The sequence below is a fragment of the Oncorhynchus keta genome, chromosome 12, assembly GCF_023373465.1.
Source record: "Oncorhynchus keta strain PuntledgeMale-10-30-2019 chromosome 12, Oket_V2, whole genome shotgun sequence".
Lineage (NCBI taxonomy): Eukaryota > Metazoa > Chordata > Actinopteri > Salmoniformes > Salmonidae > Oncorhynchus > Oncorhynchus keta.
In genome coordinates, this window is record NC_068432.1 from 2,874,056 (window position 1) to 2,894,113 (window position 20,058).

Here is a 20,058-nt window from a genome sequence, read left to right on the forward strand (position 1 = left end):
GCCAGGGTCAGAGTAGAACAGAAGGTGTGGTGTGCTGAGGCAGTAAAGAGAGTAGAGGATGATGGGGTGGGTATTAGGCCTAGGCTAACACAGAGTGATACAATTTTGTGCTTCAGTAAGGTTGGCTTCTTAGCATTCAATGCCATGGCTATCAACTGTACTATAGAAATGGATGGTAAATCACAGAAAATAGATGTTGTGGTGGCAGCTGCAGAAAATTGCTTGGGTGAAGAAGGGTCACTTTTGATGAAATAGTGGTAGGTGTACGGTTAGTTGGCGGTGTAATTCTTTCCTTTCCCGCTTTTTTTAAATTTTTGTATCAAAATGTAACATGATCGACCACACACAGTAGGTGGCAGCATGCACAAACACAAACAAATGCCATGATACCAAATAATAATAATAAGAGATCAATTGGGTTAAGATTTCTAAAACTAGATCCTGTCCAGAAATGTTCCATACGCACAGAAACCTATTTCTCTCAAATGTTTTGCAAAAAATGTGATTTACATCCCTGTTAGTGAGCATTTCTCCTTTGCCAAGACAATCCATCCACTTGACAGGTGTGGCATATCAAGAAGCTGATTAAACAGTATGATCTACTGTATGCTGCTCTGTACCATCACTCATTCATATATCCTTATGTACATATTCTTTATCCCCTTACACTGTGTATAAGACAGTAGTTTTGGAATTGTTAGTTAGATTACTTGTTGGTTATCACTGCGTTGTCGGAACTAGAAGCACAAGCATTTCGCTACACTCGCATTTACATCTGCTAACCATGTGTATATGACAAATACAATTTGATTTGATTTGATCGTTATACAGTTGCACCTTGTGCTGGGGACAATAAAAGGCCACTCTAAAATGTGCAGTTTTATCACACAACACAATGCCACAAATGTCTAAAGTTGAGGGAGTGTGCAATTGGCATGCTGACTGCAGGAATGTCCACCAGAGCTGTTGCCAGAGAACATAATGTTGATTTTTCTACCAGAAGCCGCCTCCAATATTGTTTTAGAGAATTTGGCAGTACGTTCAACTGGCCTCACAACCGCAAACCACATTTAATCACGCTAGCCCAGGACCTCCACATTACGCTTCTTCGACTGCAGGATCATCTGAGACCAGCCACCCGGACAGCTGATGGAACTGTGGGTTTGCACAACCGAAACATTTCTGCACGAACTGTCAGAAACCGTCTCAGGGAAGCTCATCTGCGTGCTCGTCATCCTCATCAGGATCTTGACCTGACTGCAGTTATTTGTCGTAACCGACTTCAGTGGGCAAATGCTCACCTTCGATGGTCACTGGCACCCTGGATGGAGAAGTGTGCTCTTCACAGATGAATCCTGGTTTCAACTATACTGGGCAGATGGCAGACAGTGTGTACAGCATCGTGTGGGCAAGCGGTTTGCTGATGTCAACGTTGTGAACGGAGTGCCCCATGGTGGGGTTAGGGTATGGGCGGGCATAAGCTACAGACAATGAACACAATTGCATTTTATCGATGGCAATTTGAATGCAGTGATACCGTGATGCGATCCTGAGGCCCATTGTTGTGCCATTCATTCACCCTCATCACCTCATTTTTCAGCATGATAATACACTGCCCCATGTCACAAGGACCTGTAATCAATTTCTGGAAGCTGAAAATGTCCCAGTTCTTCCATGGCCTGCATACTCACCAGATGTCACCCATAGAGCATGTTTGGGATGCTCTGGATCGACGTGTACGACAGTGTGTTTCAGTTCCCGACAATATTCAGCAACTTATCACAGCCATTGAAGACGAGTGGGACAACATTCCACAGGCCACAATCAACAGCCTGATCAACTCTATGAGAAGGAGATGTGTTGCGCTGCATGAGCCAGTTTCATCACAGCGCTTGATGGTTTTGCGACTGCACTTGAAGAAAATTTCAAAGTTCTTGGCATTTTCCAGATTGACTGACCTTCATGTCATTAAAGTAATGATGGACTGTAGTTTCTCTTTGCTTATTTGAGCTGTTCTTGCCATAATATGGACTTGGTCACTTACCAAATAGGGCTATAATATATATGCCATTTAGCATACGCTTTTATCCAAAGCGACTTACAGTCATGTGTGCATACATTCTACGTATGGGTGATCCCGGGAATCGAACCCACTACCCTGGCGTTACAAGCGCCATGCTCTACCAACTGAGCTACAGAAGGACCATCTTCTGTATACTACCCCTACCTTGTCACAACACAACTGATTGGCTCAAACACATTAAGAAATTCCACAAATTAACATTTAACGAGGCACACCTGTTAATTGAAATGCATTCCTGGTGACTACCTCATGAAGCTGCTTGGGAGAATGCCAAGAGTGTGCAGAGCTGTCAAGGCAAAGGGTGGCTATTTGAAGAATCTCAAATATATTTTGATTTGTTTAAAACCTTTTTGGTTGCTATATGATTCCATGTGTTATTTCATAGTTTTGATGTCTTCACTATTATTCTACAATGTAGAATTCACCACCTCTTGCACTGAGATGCAATGCCTGAGACCAACGCGCCACTCGGGAGCCCAATGTGGGTTGACTATCAATAGCAGCGTCATTCCACGAAATGGGTGCCTTTTGCGTCCCTTTGATATCTTAAGTAGAAATTGTGTACTGACATATCATTTTAAAAGCCTTTTTTAAGTTCTTTAATATAGACCACATGGAGAATTACATGAATCATAAAAATTCTGCATTTTGACATGTCCCTCCATTAACCATTAACCTGTGTCACTTCTAGGAAGATTTCATCCCACTTAATCAAACCATTTCTCCATGTTTCACCATTATAGTTATTTCGCTGCTTATTGCACATGGTTGGGGAGTAACAGATTACATGTAGTCAATTACGTGTAAGGGATTACAAAAAAAAAAACTTTAATCAGTTACATTACCTGAAAAAATATTGTAATCAGATTAGATACTTTTGAAACACGACATGATTACTTTGAGGACTACTTTTACATTCAGAACTGATGTTTGCGAAAACAAATCTTTGGTACTTCTCTGTTTTACATGAGTCCATGTTTAATTTCATAGTTTTGATGTCTTCACTATTATTCTACAAATGTAGAAAATAGTCAAAATAAAGAAAAATCCTTGAATGAGTAGGTGTCCAAACCTCTGACTGGTACTGTATCTGTGACCAACATATGCATATCTGTATTCCGAGCCATGTGAATTCCATAGAGTAGGGACTAACGAATATATTTCAATTGACTGATTTACTTACACAAACTGTAACTCACTAAAAAAAATGTATGATGCTTTTAGATATTTTTGTTCAGTGTAAATGAACAGTTATCTTAGCAAATTTGCCTGGGATTCTCCTTGAAATGTCTGAAATGTACTGACAAACCCCTAGCTACAAGGTTCCAGTGCATTCCTCCATCACTGTATTTACTAGGATTTCCAGAGTAAAAATTAAGCTTGAATACAAAATCATTCTGTTTTCTCCACATTGAAGGCTACATCTTGAAAAGACTAACTTTAATTTCATTATCATATACATCAATAGATTTCACTCAATGCTCCTATTCACAGACATAACTCTATGGGTAGTTCCACAGGGTCAGCATAGAGCCGAGCTGTCTCCATATCAAACACTTTGAAAGAGGACAGAGAAAAAGACAAAGACTGCCCCCTATTGTTTAACAGGAACAGTACATGCCATTGTTAAACAAATAATACAAATTATATAAATCAAATCCAATTTTATTTATCACATGCGCCAAATACAACAGGTGTCGACCGTACCGTGAAATGCTTACTTACAAGCCCTTAACAATGCAGTTAAGAAAATATTTACTAAATAAACTAAAGTAAAAAAATAATAATACAAAAATAAAATATAATAAAATAACTATACTGAGGATATATACAGGGGTACCGGTACCGAGTCAATGTGCAGGTTAGTCTAAGCATTATTTATACGTCACAGACTTGATTCCAAACAGCACTTGAAATAAACCACTAATGATTGAATAGTTACAGAATTGTCAGCATCCACTAGTTTACATCAAGAGACATAGAAATGATTTTGTCCAATTAATCGGCAGCAAAACAAGAGGCCAGATAGCGAACTTTTCTAAAGAAGAGTTCAGATTTCTCCTTTTAGTAGATGAAAAGGACTCTGGTTTGCGGGAGACTAGAAAAGGAGTCTGCCATTTTACGGATCTTGGCGTAGTTGATGGATCCTCTGAGGAAGAGCAAGAATCCTGGAGGACAGAGAATACAGTAGATTGGGGCAATAAGGGTCACTGTTATTTTAGCAGGATTTAACAGTAGTTATTTTTCTTTTTCAATCATGTTTTTTGGGTTAGCACTTCCCAACTCCCAGCAGCACAAACAAGATAGTGCACCTTTAAACACACACTGTCGAAATCGCTCTGCCATTTCCCGGTTCGAATAGTTCACCTAATTTCAATTTGTGACAAACCCACCACAGCCAATGTAGAGAACCATTGTACTGTCTAAACCACTGAAATATATTCTCAAGAACCAAAAATATTGTATTTTTAGCTGTTAGAAGCTGGTGTACAAAACTGAAAAGTAAAAGACGCAAAAACAAAACTTAAGAACGAGAAGCATAGAAAGAACCCGCTTCTATGCCGCTTCTTTGACTTGCTTTCAATGAGAATGACGCCTCTATAACACACATTTCTATGCGAATTTGGTTGAGTCTCCCAAAAAGTTACATATTGCAGCTTTAACTCTTCTATAAGGGTCATTGTCATAATGTATTGGATTTATGCACACTATCCATTGAATAGATAGATACCTTTACACCAATGCTACAATGTTTCTGTATTTACTTGTCTAGTACAACAAATGAGAAAGACAGAACTGGTTGTACTTACCCAATACCAGGAACACCCACCACAGCCAGTACTGCCCATCAAAGTACCCAGGGAAATAGGTGGAGAACTGGGGAGAAAAAATAAATAAATAATAATCACACAAACATAAAAGATAAGTGGACTGGTCATAGTAACCATGAATGTAATTGATATTGGGCTCTGGAAGAGGGAAACCCATGATCATGATTGCTTTGCCATCAGATCCCTGCCACTAGATGCTTCTTATGTTAAGGAACCACAATCTACTCTGACCAAAATATCATTACATATCATTCTAATAAAGTATTTATTTGTTGTATATAAATACCAGGGAAACCTTTGTCTACCACCTTTACATCTCAGGGAGGGTTGGTAGGGAAATATTACCCGGACAATGAGGATCCACTTGATGAGTGACAGGCCGAAGCCAGAGATGGCCCCGTAGCGGCCTGCTGCCGACGTGGTCAGACAGAAGGACAGGAAGAAGCCGATCCAGTTGAAAAGGAATGCCACTAAAGTGGAGGAAGGGAGGGAAAGATGCTGTGTATATGGTCTACTAGGATGGGCTTTCTCCTCACAATATAACATTCTACGATCACATCACAGATCCATCAAATACCTGTATCGGGAAATAAATACATTACATGACTGTTCTTCATTTCGCTGTCGTGTAGTGTACCAACCCCCATCCGAACCAAGGAGAAGATCTTGCTTCAAGATGTGACTTACTAAAAAAGGTCAACATGAAAATGCCATCGTTCCCTATCCGCAGCTGGTCTGCATCCTCAAAGTCGTCCCTGGCTACAAAGTCTTCATCCTGCAGAGATAGAGATAAACATACGGTAGATCATTATCAAGTCATTTTATGATGGAAATCCCATTAAAAAAGGCTATATCAACCAAGAAAGGAAACACTCCCGCTACAAAGCACAACTCCTTCTCTTCATTGACCCTTCGCTTTACATTTCTCTAATGTCGTGGATGGAGAAGGCATTTAGCTGGAAAGCTGATTCAATTTAGTTGAAAGAATAACATTTGATGTGCTATCAGGAAATGCGCCACTGATACGCTACAGGTCGACAGACAGGTCTCTGCAAATGACTGCGACATCTTTGCCTAAAGGTACTATTCCATTCCACACACTTCCACTCCATTACTGTACCTCCAGTGCACAGCAAGTTAGTACATCATCAAATGTCCCCAGTTGTTCCCTGTGCTTGCAAGGCAAGCATTGTGTGGCAAAGAAACACAGACCAGTCATTTAAATGGGATGACAAGGTATGGCAAAACATTTCCCACTAGAGGGCATAGATGAGCAGTCTCAATATCTGACAGTGATTATTAGGGTGTCTGCCGACGATGTATGACTCACCATTTCAATACACTATACTGAGTACAGTATATCTACACACACAACCATAGTTAAACAGGTTTGCTTTGATATTATATGCAATTAGATGCAATGGGGTTCATGATGTTATATTCAGAAACTAGCCTACCTCCAGCTCTAAATGTAAACAGTACACAAAACAGAAGTGAGGTTGGTTGGGAGATCGGCCACACCTTTAAAAAATAAATATATATATAAAATAGTCTGGCAAACCCACACGGGAGGATTACGTGGAGTTTGTAACGGTGGGACACTCACCCTTCCAGCTACCAAGGGAACAAGGGCTTCAGCCTTGGTTGTCTCCGCCTCGTCATAGGAAGGGAGCGTTGTGGCCACGTTGTATGATGGTGGATTGGGGAAACCCCCATTTTCTTTGTAGTGAAAATAAGCTAAGAGAGACAAATAAGTGAAATTGCAGAGCATAAGCTGCTGTGTTTCACTTCAGTGATATCTATCCCCTTATGGTGGGCTAATTGCTGTAACAGCATAGGTAAACCTAACGCTAGAAGGGGAAATCTCCTCTGTGTCCTAACAAAGATACTTGATGGTCATAGTCTAGTTCTGGACTGTGTAATGTCCAATGTCTCTTGGAGTAAAGGTAAGGACATTGATTCCCAGGCCAAACCGTAGTGCTGCACTGTGATGTGTGTGTATTGTGCTTTTACCTGCATTTTCTTCTGCAATGCTGCTGTAAGGGGGTGGGGCACCAGCTGCCACCTGGAGAGCCTCCTCTGGCTCCTCTTCATTGGGCAGCTGCATGGGGGAGGAGTCAATACACTGGTTAGGCCTAGATGACCGTGACACCGTCAACATGACGTAGAGAAGAAATCAGTCCAAGCACTATTGAGATGTAGCCTAAGGAAAACAAGCTAGCTAAGCTACAGGGTCAGGCGACTCCATATTATAGCAGACTTATGGACAAGACACATCCTAACGAACACCGGACGTGCGCAATATATCACCTGCTGGGTGTCAATGAACGACGGCGATTCAGCATGTAGAATCGTCAGGAAATTAACTGAAAATGAAGGCCAATGTTCGGTGGTCAGATGAGATAGGACGGTCGCCCGCTGCACAAGGTCGACGCTGAGATGGCATTTTCTCTCTTACAAGGTCACGCTAGGATTCAAAATCCCTTCTGTCCTGTCAGTATGGAGGGATGGAATGTATGATGGACCTATGGAGAATCTACCTCTGAACAGTAACATACAATAAATGGACTTGGGGACAATATGTTTCGTCAACCAAAACGGTAGTAGTGACGATAGATGAAACACGAAAATGAATGTCGTTTTTGTTATGTTATTAAAAGTTAAATGACGACGTTATAATGAAAACGTTGTAACTTGAAGAGTTCACACTATGTACTTGATGTTTGCATACTGTACGTTGTGTGGAAAATGTCCAGATCAAAGATGTTTTGTAAAGACGAAATGTGAAGTTAGTTGTCTAAATTGGATCTGAGTAAAATCCAGACCTTGCCTCGTAACTAGTTACGCCCAGAGAACTTGCCTAGAGGCGGAAACGCCCATTTCTGACCCAAGGGTATAAAACATGTGAGTTAAGAATTAACATAGCAGACTAATACCCTGACTACACTGCTTACGAAGCGTGTGCGAGCGTTGCAAAATAAATGTAGAAATCTACATTATTAAATTATTGTGTGTGCCAACGAGCGTCTGCGTTGCCAAGGGCTGAAATAGAAGTCAGTTATTTTTGTGATGCAGATCGCGCTGCAAGTCCTGCCTCTCCCATCTCCGTCGGTGGCAGTAATGCACCTAATTTATGAAAGTTGCCAATCGCAATATAAAGTCCAGAGAGGAAAAAGCCTGGAAGGAGGATGACTAGATTCGGTTGCCCGTTTGTGTGGATTAATTTTCGGAGTTGACGACCTTGTGCATTTCATGTAAAATAACAACTCAATGTTTATATCCCAGGACAAATTAGCTAGCAACAGCAAGCTAGCTAGCTTGCCATAAATGTTTAATGCTTTTCGACCTGTCCCCAAATTATTGTAATTGGTTCAGAGTTAGTTTTGATATTTTAACCTGCGTGTCGTGATCGTATTTGGTGGGGGACAAAATAAACGTATGGACGATGGCGCACGCGTTTGGGTTCCATGTAATTGACCACGGGCTGCAGCCAAGGTTCGAATTAGTTGTAAACCCAAAATTCAACATGAGGTTGAAGAAGACAAAGGAACCTTTTTACAATCTATGCTATGGATGAGTAGCTGTGTCTAAGAGGGTGAATTCAAGCAGAACCACCCAGTTACCACTCTCCAAGGAATCATGCGTCTACACTGCTTTCATTCCAATGCTGGAACCATCTACACTGCTGATTAGCTGTCCGCCGAAGAACCCTTTTCAGTGCAAGGGTGAGGAAAAAGACCACTAAGAGAAAGGACACTGACATCGTGAGGACAAACAGAGCTATACCCGGTAACCAAAGACGTGAGGTCATCAGAGAAGTCGGGAACCCGGTCCACGAAGAGACACCCCATCGGAGACCTTCAACATGTAATTACATCATTATATTCTGACCCATAAGAGCGGCAGTTCGAGGCAAGGTTTGGGTTAAAATCAGCATAGTTGACAAATGTACACAAGTGTGCTTTTCTCTCGCTCTCTTTCTCCCGCTTATGAAATCCCCATTTTGTGTAACGTGTCATATTGTGTTGGCCCGCTAGGGACTTGTTTCAGTATACTAAGTTCTAATCAATAGCCTAGACTGTGTGTATCTTACATTATCATTTTAGCTTGTTAGTACATAAATAATCAAATAATAATCAACCCAATAAAGCCAAAACTTTTGCACGGTGCTCCAGGTTAATTAATTGAATCACGTAATTGTAAACCATTAATCATTTGATGTGCAGCAGTCGTCACATTAATCAATACAAAGTTACGACAACAGCCATCAACATAGACGGAGTGTACAAAACATAAGGTACACTTGCTCTTTCCATGACAGACTGACCATGTAAATCCAGGTGAAAGCTATGATCCCTTATTGATTTACTTGTCAAATCCACTTCAATCAGTTTAGATGACGGGTAGAAGGCAGTTTAAAGAAGGATTTTTAAGTCTTGAGACAATTGAGACATGGATTGTCTATATGTGACATTCAGAGGGTGAATCGGTAAGACAAAATATTTAAATGCCTTTGAATGGGTCGGTGCCAGGTGCACCGGTTTGAGTGTGTCAAGAACTGAAACACTACTGGGTTTATCACGCTCAAGTTTCCTGTGTTTATTTAGACTGGTCCACCACCCAAAGGACATCCAGCCAACTTGACAACTGTGGGAAGCATTGGAGTCAACGTGGGCCAGCATCCCTGTGGAAAGCTTATGAAACCTTGTAGAGTCCATGCCCTGACGAATTGAAGCAGTTCTCTGGAGAAAAAGGGGTGCAACTCAATATTAGGAAGGTGTTTAATGTTTTGTACACTTAATGTAATGTTGTCCTGTACATCTAATGTGCTTCCTTGTGTCAATCGTCAGATACTTACATGTATTGTATACTATTTTTGTCATTGTTATGTTTGATTACAAAAATACCCAGTCTGATATTTTCATGCACGCATGAATCACGAATCTACAGCCATTGTCAGAATAAACACCAATTAACTGTAGTCGCTGGCTGAGTAGTTATTTCTTTAAAAAGACAACACAAGAGACTTACGAAATACTATTACATAGTTAGACTGGTGCCGAGACCAGTCTTGTCTTCGTGGGACATCTGTTACACTAGCTGACTAAAACTCAACACCACGATCTATGATGGAGTTGAGCGGCGACTAGTGTCGGCGGATATGAGCTCAGAGGTCAAATATAATTATGTTTTTCTCATAAACGAACTACGGATTTATGCACTTAGAGTAACCACTAACCAGCAATTACACAGAACGTGTGTAATATTGGATTCTTTTTACGTGCCGAAATGAGTCGTTTTGAATAAAAAACGTATTGTTTATGCGATGTCTGCGCTCCAGTCCTGTCAGCACACACTAGTCGCTGCTCAACTCCACCGTAAAACGTGGAGTTGAGGTTAATCGCCTATTGAGTAGCTAGCTAGTGCAGGGCTCTCCAACCATAATCTAGCACACCTGCTTCTAATAATGAACTGGTTGACAAAATAAACCAGGTTAGTTACAACTGGAGTTGAAGCGAAAACTTACAGGAGGGTAGCTTTCCAAGGACAGGGTTGGAGGAGCGAGTGTTAGTTAGCAAGTCAAAACATCACCTACAAATATTGACCATGTTAAATCAAATGTATTGCTAACCAACATAAATGACTAGAATTTTAATTTAGCTATAAAGCACCATGACGTGTTGATATTAACTTGTAAACTGACGTTGCAGTCATGGTGCCTTCACAAAACAATGAGGCCTAGATCCAACCCATTACCCGTGTTTCTTAGTAAACAAACCACAGTTAGCTAATGCTTGCTAGCTGAAACAAACACGAGAAACTTTTTTACTCACCTGCTGATATCTAGCACACGGCTCAGCCATCCTAATATGAACAGACTCAAATATTTGAATTTAAACAAGCGATTGTCAATGTATTCAATACAAAAAGTATAACGGAAACATAAACTATAGGGACGCTGTCTGCTCAAGTCCCTCCCCTCTTTCTCTGCGAGCATGTTACGTCAATACTCCCAAAACTAGGTCACGCATCCGCTCTTTACTGTACTGCCCCCACCAAAACACAGGCATTGACAGTAAAATAATAACCATCCATATTCCAGTTATTGTACATTTTGGCTTAGAGTGGCAATACTATGTGTAGCCTACTCACTGTATTCCACTATTCAAAAACTTGAAAGGTGAAATAATAATAGAGGTTACCTCGAAGATGACATGCTGTGCTGCCAGTTCTTTTAGTTCAGCAATAATGAATACAGCAACATAACACGTATTCTTGTAAGATGTATTGTATCTTTATTTAAAAATAAAAAAGACTAAAACAATACTCATGACACTTGGGTGAGAGTGTATTTGAGTCCTGCTTGATTAGTTTTATTGTTTTTTTGGTTCATTTTGATATTTCACAAGAACAGGGTAAGTTGTGCCAATATGCTTCTGGTTGTAGTGGTGACAGACAATATCCACCTCATAGATACTGAAGAACACTTTGACACGCTCATTGGGTGAGACCAGGAAACACAGGGTATAAAGGGCAAACTCAAATTCAGGACTGACACCAACGAAGATGCTGCCTTTGGGTTTAATTCCATTCTTCCAACTGAACTGTAGTGCCAGGATATGCTTGTTCTCGTCAGGCTGTTTTTTAAATAAAAGAGAGAAGAGAGAGACAACAATAAAGACATACAGGCCTACACCCATGGGACAGTCATTCAATAGGTTTGAAAGTTCTCACATCATTTCCAAAGAAATGCCCTGGAAATGTTAACTACCATCTCATCACAGTCACACAACTGATTCAACATGATAATCAAAAGATACATTCAGAATTTCAGTATTTTTTTTTATCTAACCTGGGGGGAATTTGCGTTCACACTGTAGCCTTTGTAATCAATGTTTCCCAGCTTTTCTTGCAAATACAACTGAATCCAGTTATGAAAGCCGATGACTGTGCGGCCCCCTCTGGTCTCTCCGACAAAGACATGCTCAAACCCTGAGGAGTCTGGCCTGGAGGAACATGGGAGAACATCATGAGGCTGGAACACAGACTACTGATTTTACACCCTCTTTCTGAAGGGATGATATTGGGCAGGTCTAATGGAAGCTCATCCACCACTTGAGTGGTAGTGCACATGATGAAATTACAGCACAATCTGCACGTTAACATACAGTATAAGTGTTAACTACTGAAAATAATAGACTACTCTCCTTCTCCCCCGAGGAATAAACAAAGCTAAGTGCAAATCAAGTCCAAGTCATGCATTGTAATCTTAAATCAAGTCCAAATCATGCATAGTAATCTCAAATCAAGTCCAAATCATGCATAGTAATCTCAAATCAAGTTCAAATCATGCATAGTAATCTCAAATCAAGTCCAAATCATGCATAGTCATCTCAAATCAAGTCCAAATCATGCATAGTAATCTCAAATCAAGTCCAAATCATGCATAGTAATCTCAAATCAAGTCCAAATCATGCATAGTAATCTCAAATCAAGTCCAAATCATGCATAGTAATCTCAAATCAAGTTCAAATCATGCATAGTAATCTCAAATCAAGTCGAGTCGAGTAACAAGTGTTTTTTCCCCAAGTCCCTAGCCTCTAGTTTCATTTGGTAATTTTTTTCCCTAGATATAATGACAATTATTTTTTATTATTTTATTTCACCTTTATTTAACCAGGTAGGCAAGTTGAGAAAAAGTTCTCATTTACAATTGTGACCTGGCCAAGATAAAGCAAAGCAGTTCGACAGATACAACAACACTGAGTTACACATGGAGTAAAACAAACATACAGTCAATAATACAGTAGAAAAATAAGTCTATATACAATGTGAGATAAGGGAGGTAAAGGCAAAAAAGGCCATGGTGGCAAAGTAAATACAATATAGCGAGTAAAACACTGGAATGGTTGATTTGCAGTGGAAGAATGTGCAAAGTAGAGATAGAAATAATGGGGTGCAAAGGAGCAAAATAAATAAATACAGTAGGGAAAGAGGTAGTTGTTTGGGCTAAATTATAGATGGGCTATGTACAGGTACAGTAATCTGTGAGCTGCTCTGACAGCTGGTGCTTAAAGCTAGTGAGGGAGATAAGTGTTTCCAGTTTCAGAGTTTTTTGTAGTTCGTTCCAGTCATTGGCAGCAGAGAACTGGAAGGAGAGGCGGCCAAAGGAAGAATTGGTTTTGGGGGTGACCAGAGAGATGTATCTGCTGGAGCGCGTGCTACAGGTGGGTGATGCTATGGTGACCAGCGAGCTGAGATAAGGGGGGACTTTACCTAGCAGGGTCTTGTAGATGACCTGGAGCCAGTGGGTTTGGCGACGAGTATGGAGCGAGGGCCAGCCAACGAGAACGTACAGGTCGCAGTGGTGGGTAGTATATGGGGCTTTGGTAACAAAACGGATGGCACTGTGATAGATTGCATCTAATTTATTGAGTAGGGTATTGGAGGCTATTTTGTAAATCGCCAAAGTCGAGGATTGGTAGGATGGTCAGTTTTACAAGGGTATGTTTGGCAGCATGAGTGAAGGATGCTTTGTTGCGAAATAGGAAGCCAATTCCAGATTTAACTTTGGATTGGAGATGTTTGATGTGAGTCTGGAAGGAGAGTTTACAGCCTCACCAGATATCTAGGTATTTGTAGTTGTCCACATATTCTAAGTCAGAACCGTCCAGAGTAGTGATGTTGGACAAGCGGGCAGGTACAGGCAGTAATCGGTTGAAGAGCATGCATTTAGTATTACTTGTATTTAAGAGCAATTGGAGGCCACGGAAGGAGAGTTGTATGGCATTGAAGCTTGCCTGGAGGGTTGTTAACACAGTATCCAAAGAAGGGCCAGAAGTTTACAGAATGGTGTCCCATAGAGACTGCCAGAGGCCCGGACAACAGACCCTCCGATTTGACACACTGAACTCTATCAGAGAAGATGAACTAATGTTCAAGTAGCTTTCTTTCATCTACTCATTGAATGAAATAGCGGCCAGCCATTTCCATTTGTCTCATACAGTAAAATAAGATATACAATTCTGACAAAGCGGTACAGAAACAGGCATTTTTAAACAATCCTTTCGAGTCATCAGACTCAAGACAAAATCGAGTCCCGAGTCTTGAGGCTCCAAGTCCAAGTCAAGTTTCAAGTTCATTCCTGCCAAGTCAAGTCTCAAATAATCAAATGGGTGGCTTGAGTCAGACTCGAGTCCAATCTTGAGCTGCACGTCCACACTCTTTGCCATTTGAATAGACTGGCATAAAGACAAAGGAAAAGAGAGTCTGAGGTGATGATACAGCTTTCTCTAATTGTGAATGGATTATATATTGACTGAGCCTAACCCTAACCAGGGAGGAGAAAACATTTAGCAGCATAATGATGAATTCTTTTGACATCTGAATAGTAATAGTTACGTAGAGGAGAGTTCCACCCACTTGCTAGCTCCTCGTCTGGCGTACAGCTCAAACCAGATACGGTAGAGCTGCTTCTTGAATTCTGGTAATCCCTCTGGGGAGAGCTGTTTCTCTACTAGGTACTTATGTGCAATCTAAAAATGAGAGAAACATATGAAGACAATTTCAATCATGGGATGTTGATTGACTCACTTTCGCTGTTGACGTTCCAATTTGGCCATGGTTCTCCCTGTAAATTGATGTCACATACATTTAAAAATAAAAATACAACTTTTTCTGATCAAATGTATCTGTGATTTAACTTATGTTCCTTTTCATCTGATCAAATAAATACAGTTTTCTTTTTATCGACCTCTCCACCATATGTTTTAACTGGTACCTTCATGGTTGGCGTTCGAAGCATGCAGTCCAGAAACTTGTGGTTTTCTGCTTCCTCCTCTGGGGTTACAATCTCAGGCTCACCCGTATCACTTTCATAGTTATCCAGTAGAGAGATAAAGGCTGGAAGAAGACATTCAGTTTAGTTTAGAGTGTAGCGTGTGTTCTGATCTTGTAAGATCCCAGCAAACATGACCTCATTGGTCCCATGTGGGTATTTGTTGGGCAAGGTGGGCATGGGCTATCCCACACAAAGCCCAAATCAGCCCAACATGGGCTAGCCCACAACAATCCCAACATGGCCTAGCCCACACCAAGTCCAAACCAGTCTGACACGGGCTAGTCTACACCAAGCCCAGCACAGGCTAGCCTACACCAAGCCCAGCACAGGCTAGTCTACACCAAGCCCAGCACAGGCAAGCCCACAACATAATGTAGAAGTAGGGGCTCATTAGAATATTTGCAGGTGTGGTGTACAAATACCCCATTTCATGGTGTTAAGTAAAAAATAATATGGCTGACACCATTCAAACCAATGAGGGTTCAGAACTTTACAGCCAATTATCTTTTAATTCTATTTTTTTCCAGTTATAAACGTATAGCTATAAATTCACAAGTTATTTTTGTGCAACCATTACTGAGTGTTATTCCAGTTTAAGTGTTCTGTTGTGTGAAATCAACAAAAAATGTACATTGTACACTGCCAGTGATGAAGTGGCTGTGTTTACACAGGCAGACCAATTCTGATCTTGCTTTCACTAATTGGTCATCTGACTAATCAGATCAGCTTAGAAAAAGATCTGATGTGAAAAGATCTGTTGTGATTAGTAAAAAGGCTAATTGGTGGAAAAAAGATAATGATTGGACTACCTGTGTAAACGCAACCTTAGATGAGTGCATATGACATAAGATAAACTGATTTTTCTCTGGTAGAAATATGTATGACAGTAACAACTTTGTTATCTTTCTGATACAATGTAACTTGCAGCCGATCCAAAAGGGTGGGCTTATTTCAAGTGACGTGAGGCCTGCCCTTGCGCCCACCTGCCCTGGGGCCAATGTGGAGTTTATGGGTTAAAGGCACATCGGCCCAATGTGGGCAGCCTACATGAGGCCAATATTTTAGCCCACACTGGGCCTACATCGTGCCAATGTGGACATGTTTGCTGACAGGACTAGTTTGTTTTGTCTATCCACTACCACTGAAGTCAGTACACATCCTGTTGTATCATGTTCAATCAGTGGTGACCCATCATTCAGGTAGGGCTGAGCCCCACCTGTTTTGTTGCCAGTTTTGCATGTTATTTTGGTATTAGTACGTGTCACATATCAGTTTGCAAACAATATAAAAAAATACATAATTGAGTTAATAAAGCTGCATACAAACATGGTCTCTTTTTTGATTTCTTGAGTAAGGCAGATCAAAAATGCAGGTGTTTGAGCCGAGCTCAGTGCTTTCTGTGGTTGTTGGGCAGCCAGCGGATAATACAGACCATAGAGGTTGGTAATGTTCTCTAGTTACAACATAATTGGCATCACTGCAAAAATCTACAGGGGAGAGCTCGAAAATTCAAGCCCCTTGGGTGCTGCATAGATTTACATTAGAAGTGCCCATCCAAGAAGGCTTAAGGCCATTGGCATCAGATAAAATAATGTCAGCTCACGTTATATCTACCGGTAGCTTTGATTGGACTGATCATGTCAACATCATACCTTCAAGATCTTAGCTAGCAAGCTAGACAAGCAGTCATCGTCATGAATCAAGTTGACAATCTACTGGCAAATTCTTCAATCCTTGTCATATGAAGAGAAATTATAGATATATCGTATCGGTGCTCATCGGCCATTGGAAATAAACATTATACAACAAGTCAGAAATTGCAAATCCAACAATGAGTGTTTTGGAAGGAATCGGTGACTAACTGCAAGCGTTGCAAAGCAATCACTAGCCTTCTATTCAGTGGAGAGGGTTTGTGGTCCAAGTCTGGGTTTAAGGGTCTCTTTTCCAAGCTTAAAAGGATAAACATTCACATGCAACACCATGGGCCAGAAAAGGTTGAATACAGTGGCCATGCTGTGAATCCAGGTGACTTCTACCGCGTCCAAAACAACTGGAAACTCAGAAATATCGGACTTCAGTGAGTTCAAGACAACTGGAAACTCTGAAAAAAACTAGCTCCGACTGGTGAAATACGTTTTGAACAGTCAGAAGAATTTCAAGGTCCTGGAGTGGCCTAGCCAGTCTCCAGATCTCAACCCCATAGAAAATCTTTGGAGGGAGTTGAAAGTCTGTGTTGCCCAGCAACAGCCCCAAAACATCACTGCTCTCGAGTAGATCTGCATGGAGGATTGGGCCAAAATACCAGCAACAGTGTGTGAAAACCTTGTGAAGACTTACAGAAAACGTTTGACCTCTGTCATTGCCAACAAAGGGTATATAACAAAGTATTGAGATAAACTTTTGTTATTGTTTGTTTTGTTATTACTTATTTTCCACCATCATTTGCAAATAAATTCATTTAAAATCCTACAATGTGATTTTCTGGATTTTTTTTCTCATCTTGTCTGTCATAGTTGAAGTGTACCTACGATGAAAATGACAGGCCTCTCTCATCTTTTTAAGTGGGAGAACTTGCACAATTGGTGGCTGACTAAATACTTTTTTGCCCCACTGTATACTGAGAAAGTAATACTAGGTGTATGTTGTGTAGTAAACTGTTAGTGGCCCGTGTGCCTCACCCTAATAATGTTGTCCCTTTCCCCCTCATAACTTAGCCTACTGTTCTGACTTGGTGTTGCACGTGTAGCCTATAGCCTGTTTTAGAGATTGAATTGAACATTGAATATTGTAAGAGCTTTCATTGTTTGCTTATATGCCCCCTTTATTTATCCTATGGTTCTGACTTGGTGTACAGGGAGAATACTGTAAGAATAGCCCATGTTCTGAAATCTGTCGTTTACATTTCAAAAGTGTTGAACAAATATTTATATTGACTAAGTCCGTCTTAGCTCGCTCATTAATGTCTTAATCGAAATTACAGATTGCCTCTTATCCGCTCATTGTTCCCTTATGCCACAACCCACATTTGTTTAAGCAAGTCAGCCATATCAGCTATGTTTTAAAAAAATGCCGTAAACAAGGCTAAACTAACTGTTTCGCTGCCAGACAAGGCTGTGCCGATAGCCAGGTGTAGCGGTGGTAAGGATTCACTCCTTGGTATTGGAAAGAAAGCTCTGCTGTTGGGACAACTTTATGTAGGCCCTAACAGTTTGTGGGCACCGCTTGTCACTGTTATAGTGCAATTAATGTATTGTTAGTGTTGTGGCTTTGCTGGCATGCAGTAAAAAAAAATGGAGTTTGCTTCACCAAGATTTTCATGCTGTAATCGCCACAATTACACTCTAACTCCTGCTACTCTCTGCTTATGTAATACATTGCAAATATGGCAGAATTTCAAAAGGAAAATAATGATAACACACAGGAAACTGCATGGTTGAAGGCAAAAGTTGATCCCAAAGCTCTAACCCTCACACGTCAGGCCCTTACCTAAGAAAGACTCCTTTTTGAAAATGCGTTCATCGACAAATGAGAACAGAGGATATCCGGCTCCATCATTGTCATCATTCATGTCATCATTCATGTCAGCATTCACAGGCCCAGCTTTCCCCTGCACAAAGCACAGCAGAGGAGGAAGAGCAAATCAGTTACATACAGTATTCCAAATGTCTAAGCACTCCCACCAATGATCGAGTAATAAATATATATTTTTTTTTACATTGTAACCCCTTGATGGAAAAGAAACATGACCCAGTGCCCTATAAAGCTGCAACTCCGGTGTTTTGTTTATGAGAGCCAGGAAATTCTAACAACAGCAGCATGTTTTCACTTGACTTGCATTCTCTCTCTCTGTCTGTCTGTGGCAGCTCTCTGTCTGTGGCACAGTGTCTAACATGCTATTGTGTCCTTCAGAAAGACACCACAGAGCAACAATCTAGAGCATTTTAGAGGTCTAGATTTGTTCAATGTGCTCTGACCTTCCTCATCAAACAATGCTTGTGGCCTCAGGATGTTGTGCAAAAACATCCATTAGTTCATTTGGAGTAAAACGCCTCTGTACAATTTGTCACGGGAATGATGTGTATATATATATATTTTTTTTAAACATCCACATATAGTAGTGCCATTTGGATCGTTTTCAGTTTTGCTACCTGCAGAGAGATCCGGTAGTCTGTCCCTGGTTTCAGTCTGTTGACATCTTTATCCCATATATCTTGCACCATGGCTGATAGCTCTCGGTCAGCTTCAATCATGATGTGACTGGTTGGTCCCTCTGTACTCTGCAGGCTACAGCAGACTGGGTCAGGTTCCTCTGGTGTGAAGAAATATCACATCATGTACAGTGACTCCTATGCTTACGTTGCTATACAACTCTGAATGGTGTTCGTCAATCCTGCATTCCAACATCTGTACATTATACATCTTCTCAATGCATGAATTACACATAGGCCTACTAAGTGTGGTAAATATCTTAATCTTTTTTTTTTATACCCTCCATAAAATTGAATTAACACATTTATTGGTCAATCAAGTTATCACGGAGAAAAATAATTCTGTGTTCATCAAGGTAAACAGATTAAGTGTATGACAATTAACTAAATAATACATTTCCAGACATGTTATCACTGAATAATTCAGTGAACTGATCATCAACACACCAAATAAAGGGCCAATTTCAAGCTAAAATGATTACATCAACAGTTTTAGTTCAACATTCAGGTTTTGATTGACACTATCATCTAATCAGTATCTCGCCATCGACGCAAGCTACTCATCCTATATTTACTGACCTTGTTCAGCTTTGGCCTGCTCACCGGCGTATAAAGAGAAGTGGTCAGTGGGTTTGGGGCAGCTCAGGGGATTCAGTCCTGTGGCCGAATTTGTGCGTGTGGAACTGGCCCGCTTGAAAGCACAAATCTTTACTAACATGCTGGGGGGGCGCTCCTATACCACGAGGCATGACAGGGGCCATTTTAAAGGGTTATCCACTGTCAGCAACTTTAGCCAAAGGGATTCAACTGTGTTGTACTGATGGCTTTTGAATCACTTGCTACAACATGGACTCTCTTTGTTTCTTTAGTACTGCTTTGTTCTTCTCCTGTCTCTGTGTCCTGTCCCTCCATCACCCTGTCCCCTTTCCAAGTGGAAACACATGGTAATAGTGTGTAATAAATAAGGTCCCTTGATAGGTATGGAGACCAGGGAAGCTGCGGATTAAAGGGGCCAGTTGAATCAAAGACAACAGTTACATTGTAGTCTGTGTCTGTAATATCATGACACACAGTTACAACAATGCTCTCAATACT

The 20,058-nt window shown here is 40.8% G+C and overlaps 2 protein-coding genes across 3 annotated transcripts; both read right to left on the bottom strand.

Moving 5' to 3' along the window:
* Nucleotides 1-3,494: 3,494 nt before the first annotated feature.
* Nucleotides 3,495-10,945, bottom strand: LOC118390868 (NEDD4 family-interacting protein 1-like). 2 transcript variants are annotated; one of them, XM_035781576.2, is made up of 7 exons: nt 10,749-10,911; nt 6,928-7,015; nt 6,521-6,651; nt 5,602-5,689; nt 5,260-5,384; nt 4,894-4,960; nt 3,495-4,251 (listed from the first exon to the last, which is right to left on the bottom strand). In XM_035781576.2, the coding sequence occupies exons 1-7, from the start codon at nt 10,776-10,778 to the stop codon at nt 4,148-4,150; spliced, it is 633 nt and encodes a 210-aa protein (XP_035637469.1). In that variant the 5' UTR covers nt 10,779-10,911; the 3' UTR covers nt 3,495-4,147. The 2 variants fall into 2 exon arrangements, with proteins under 2 accessions (XP_035637469.1, XP_035637468.1); XM_035781575.2 differs by lacking the exon at nt 6,521-6,651 and having other exon boundaries at nt 10,749-10,945.
* A 248-nt stretch (nt 10,946-11,193) lies between these two features.
* Nucleotides 11,194-19,676, bottom strand: endou2 (endonuclease, polyU-specific 2). Its single transcript, XM_035781574.1, has 7 exons — nt 19,543-19,676; nt 18,904-19,064; nt 18,242-18,362; nt 14,696-14,817; nt 14,338-14,450; nt 11,768-11,921; nt 11,194-11,552 (listed from the first exon to the last, which is right to left on the bottom strand). The coding sequence occupies exons 2-7, from the start codon at nt 19,003-19,005 to the stop codon at nt 11,289-11,291; spliced, it is 876 nt and encodes a 291-aa protein (XP_035637467.1). The 5' UTR covers nt 19,006-19,064; nt 19,543-19,676; the 3' UTR covers nt 11,194-11,288.
* Nucleotides 19,677-20,058: the final 382 nt, after the last annotated feature.

Bases quoted from the DNA above. Each gene is read 5' to 3' on its own strand.
- LOC118390868 (XM_035781575.2), bottom strand. From the start codon at position 10,912: ATGCTCGCAGAGAAAGAGGGGAGGGACTTGAGCAGACAGCGTCCCTAT. The intron at 5,690-6,927 runs GTAAAAGCACAA...CTATCTCTGCAG, and splicing joins CATTGCAGAAGAAAATGCAG to GATGAAGACTTTGTAGCCAG. The intron at 4,961-5,259 runs GTAATATTTCCC...TTTTCTCCCCAG, and splicing joins AGTGGATCCTCATTGTCCGG to TTCTCCACCTATTTCCCTGG.
- endou2 (XM_035781574.1), bottom strand. From the start codon at position 19,005: ATGATTGAAGCTGACCGAGAGCTATCAGCCATGGTGCAAGATATATGG. The intron at 18,363-18,903 runs GTAGCAAAACTG...TGCTTTGTGCAG, and splicing joins ACTACCGGATCTCTCTGCAG to GGGAAAGCTGGGCCTGTGAA. The intron at 14,818-18,241 runs GTAAGGGCCTGA...GTCTTCTTCCAG, and splicing joins CAAAAAGGAGTCTTTCTTAG to CCTTTATCTCTCTACTGGAT.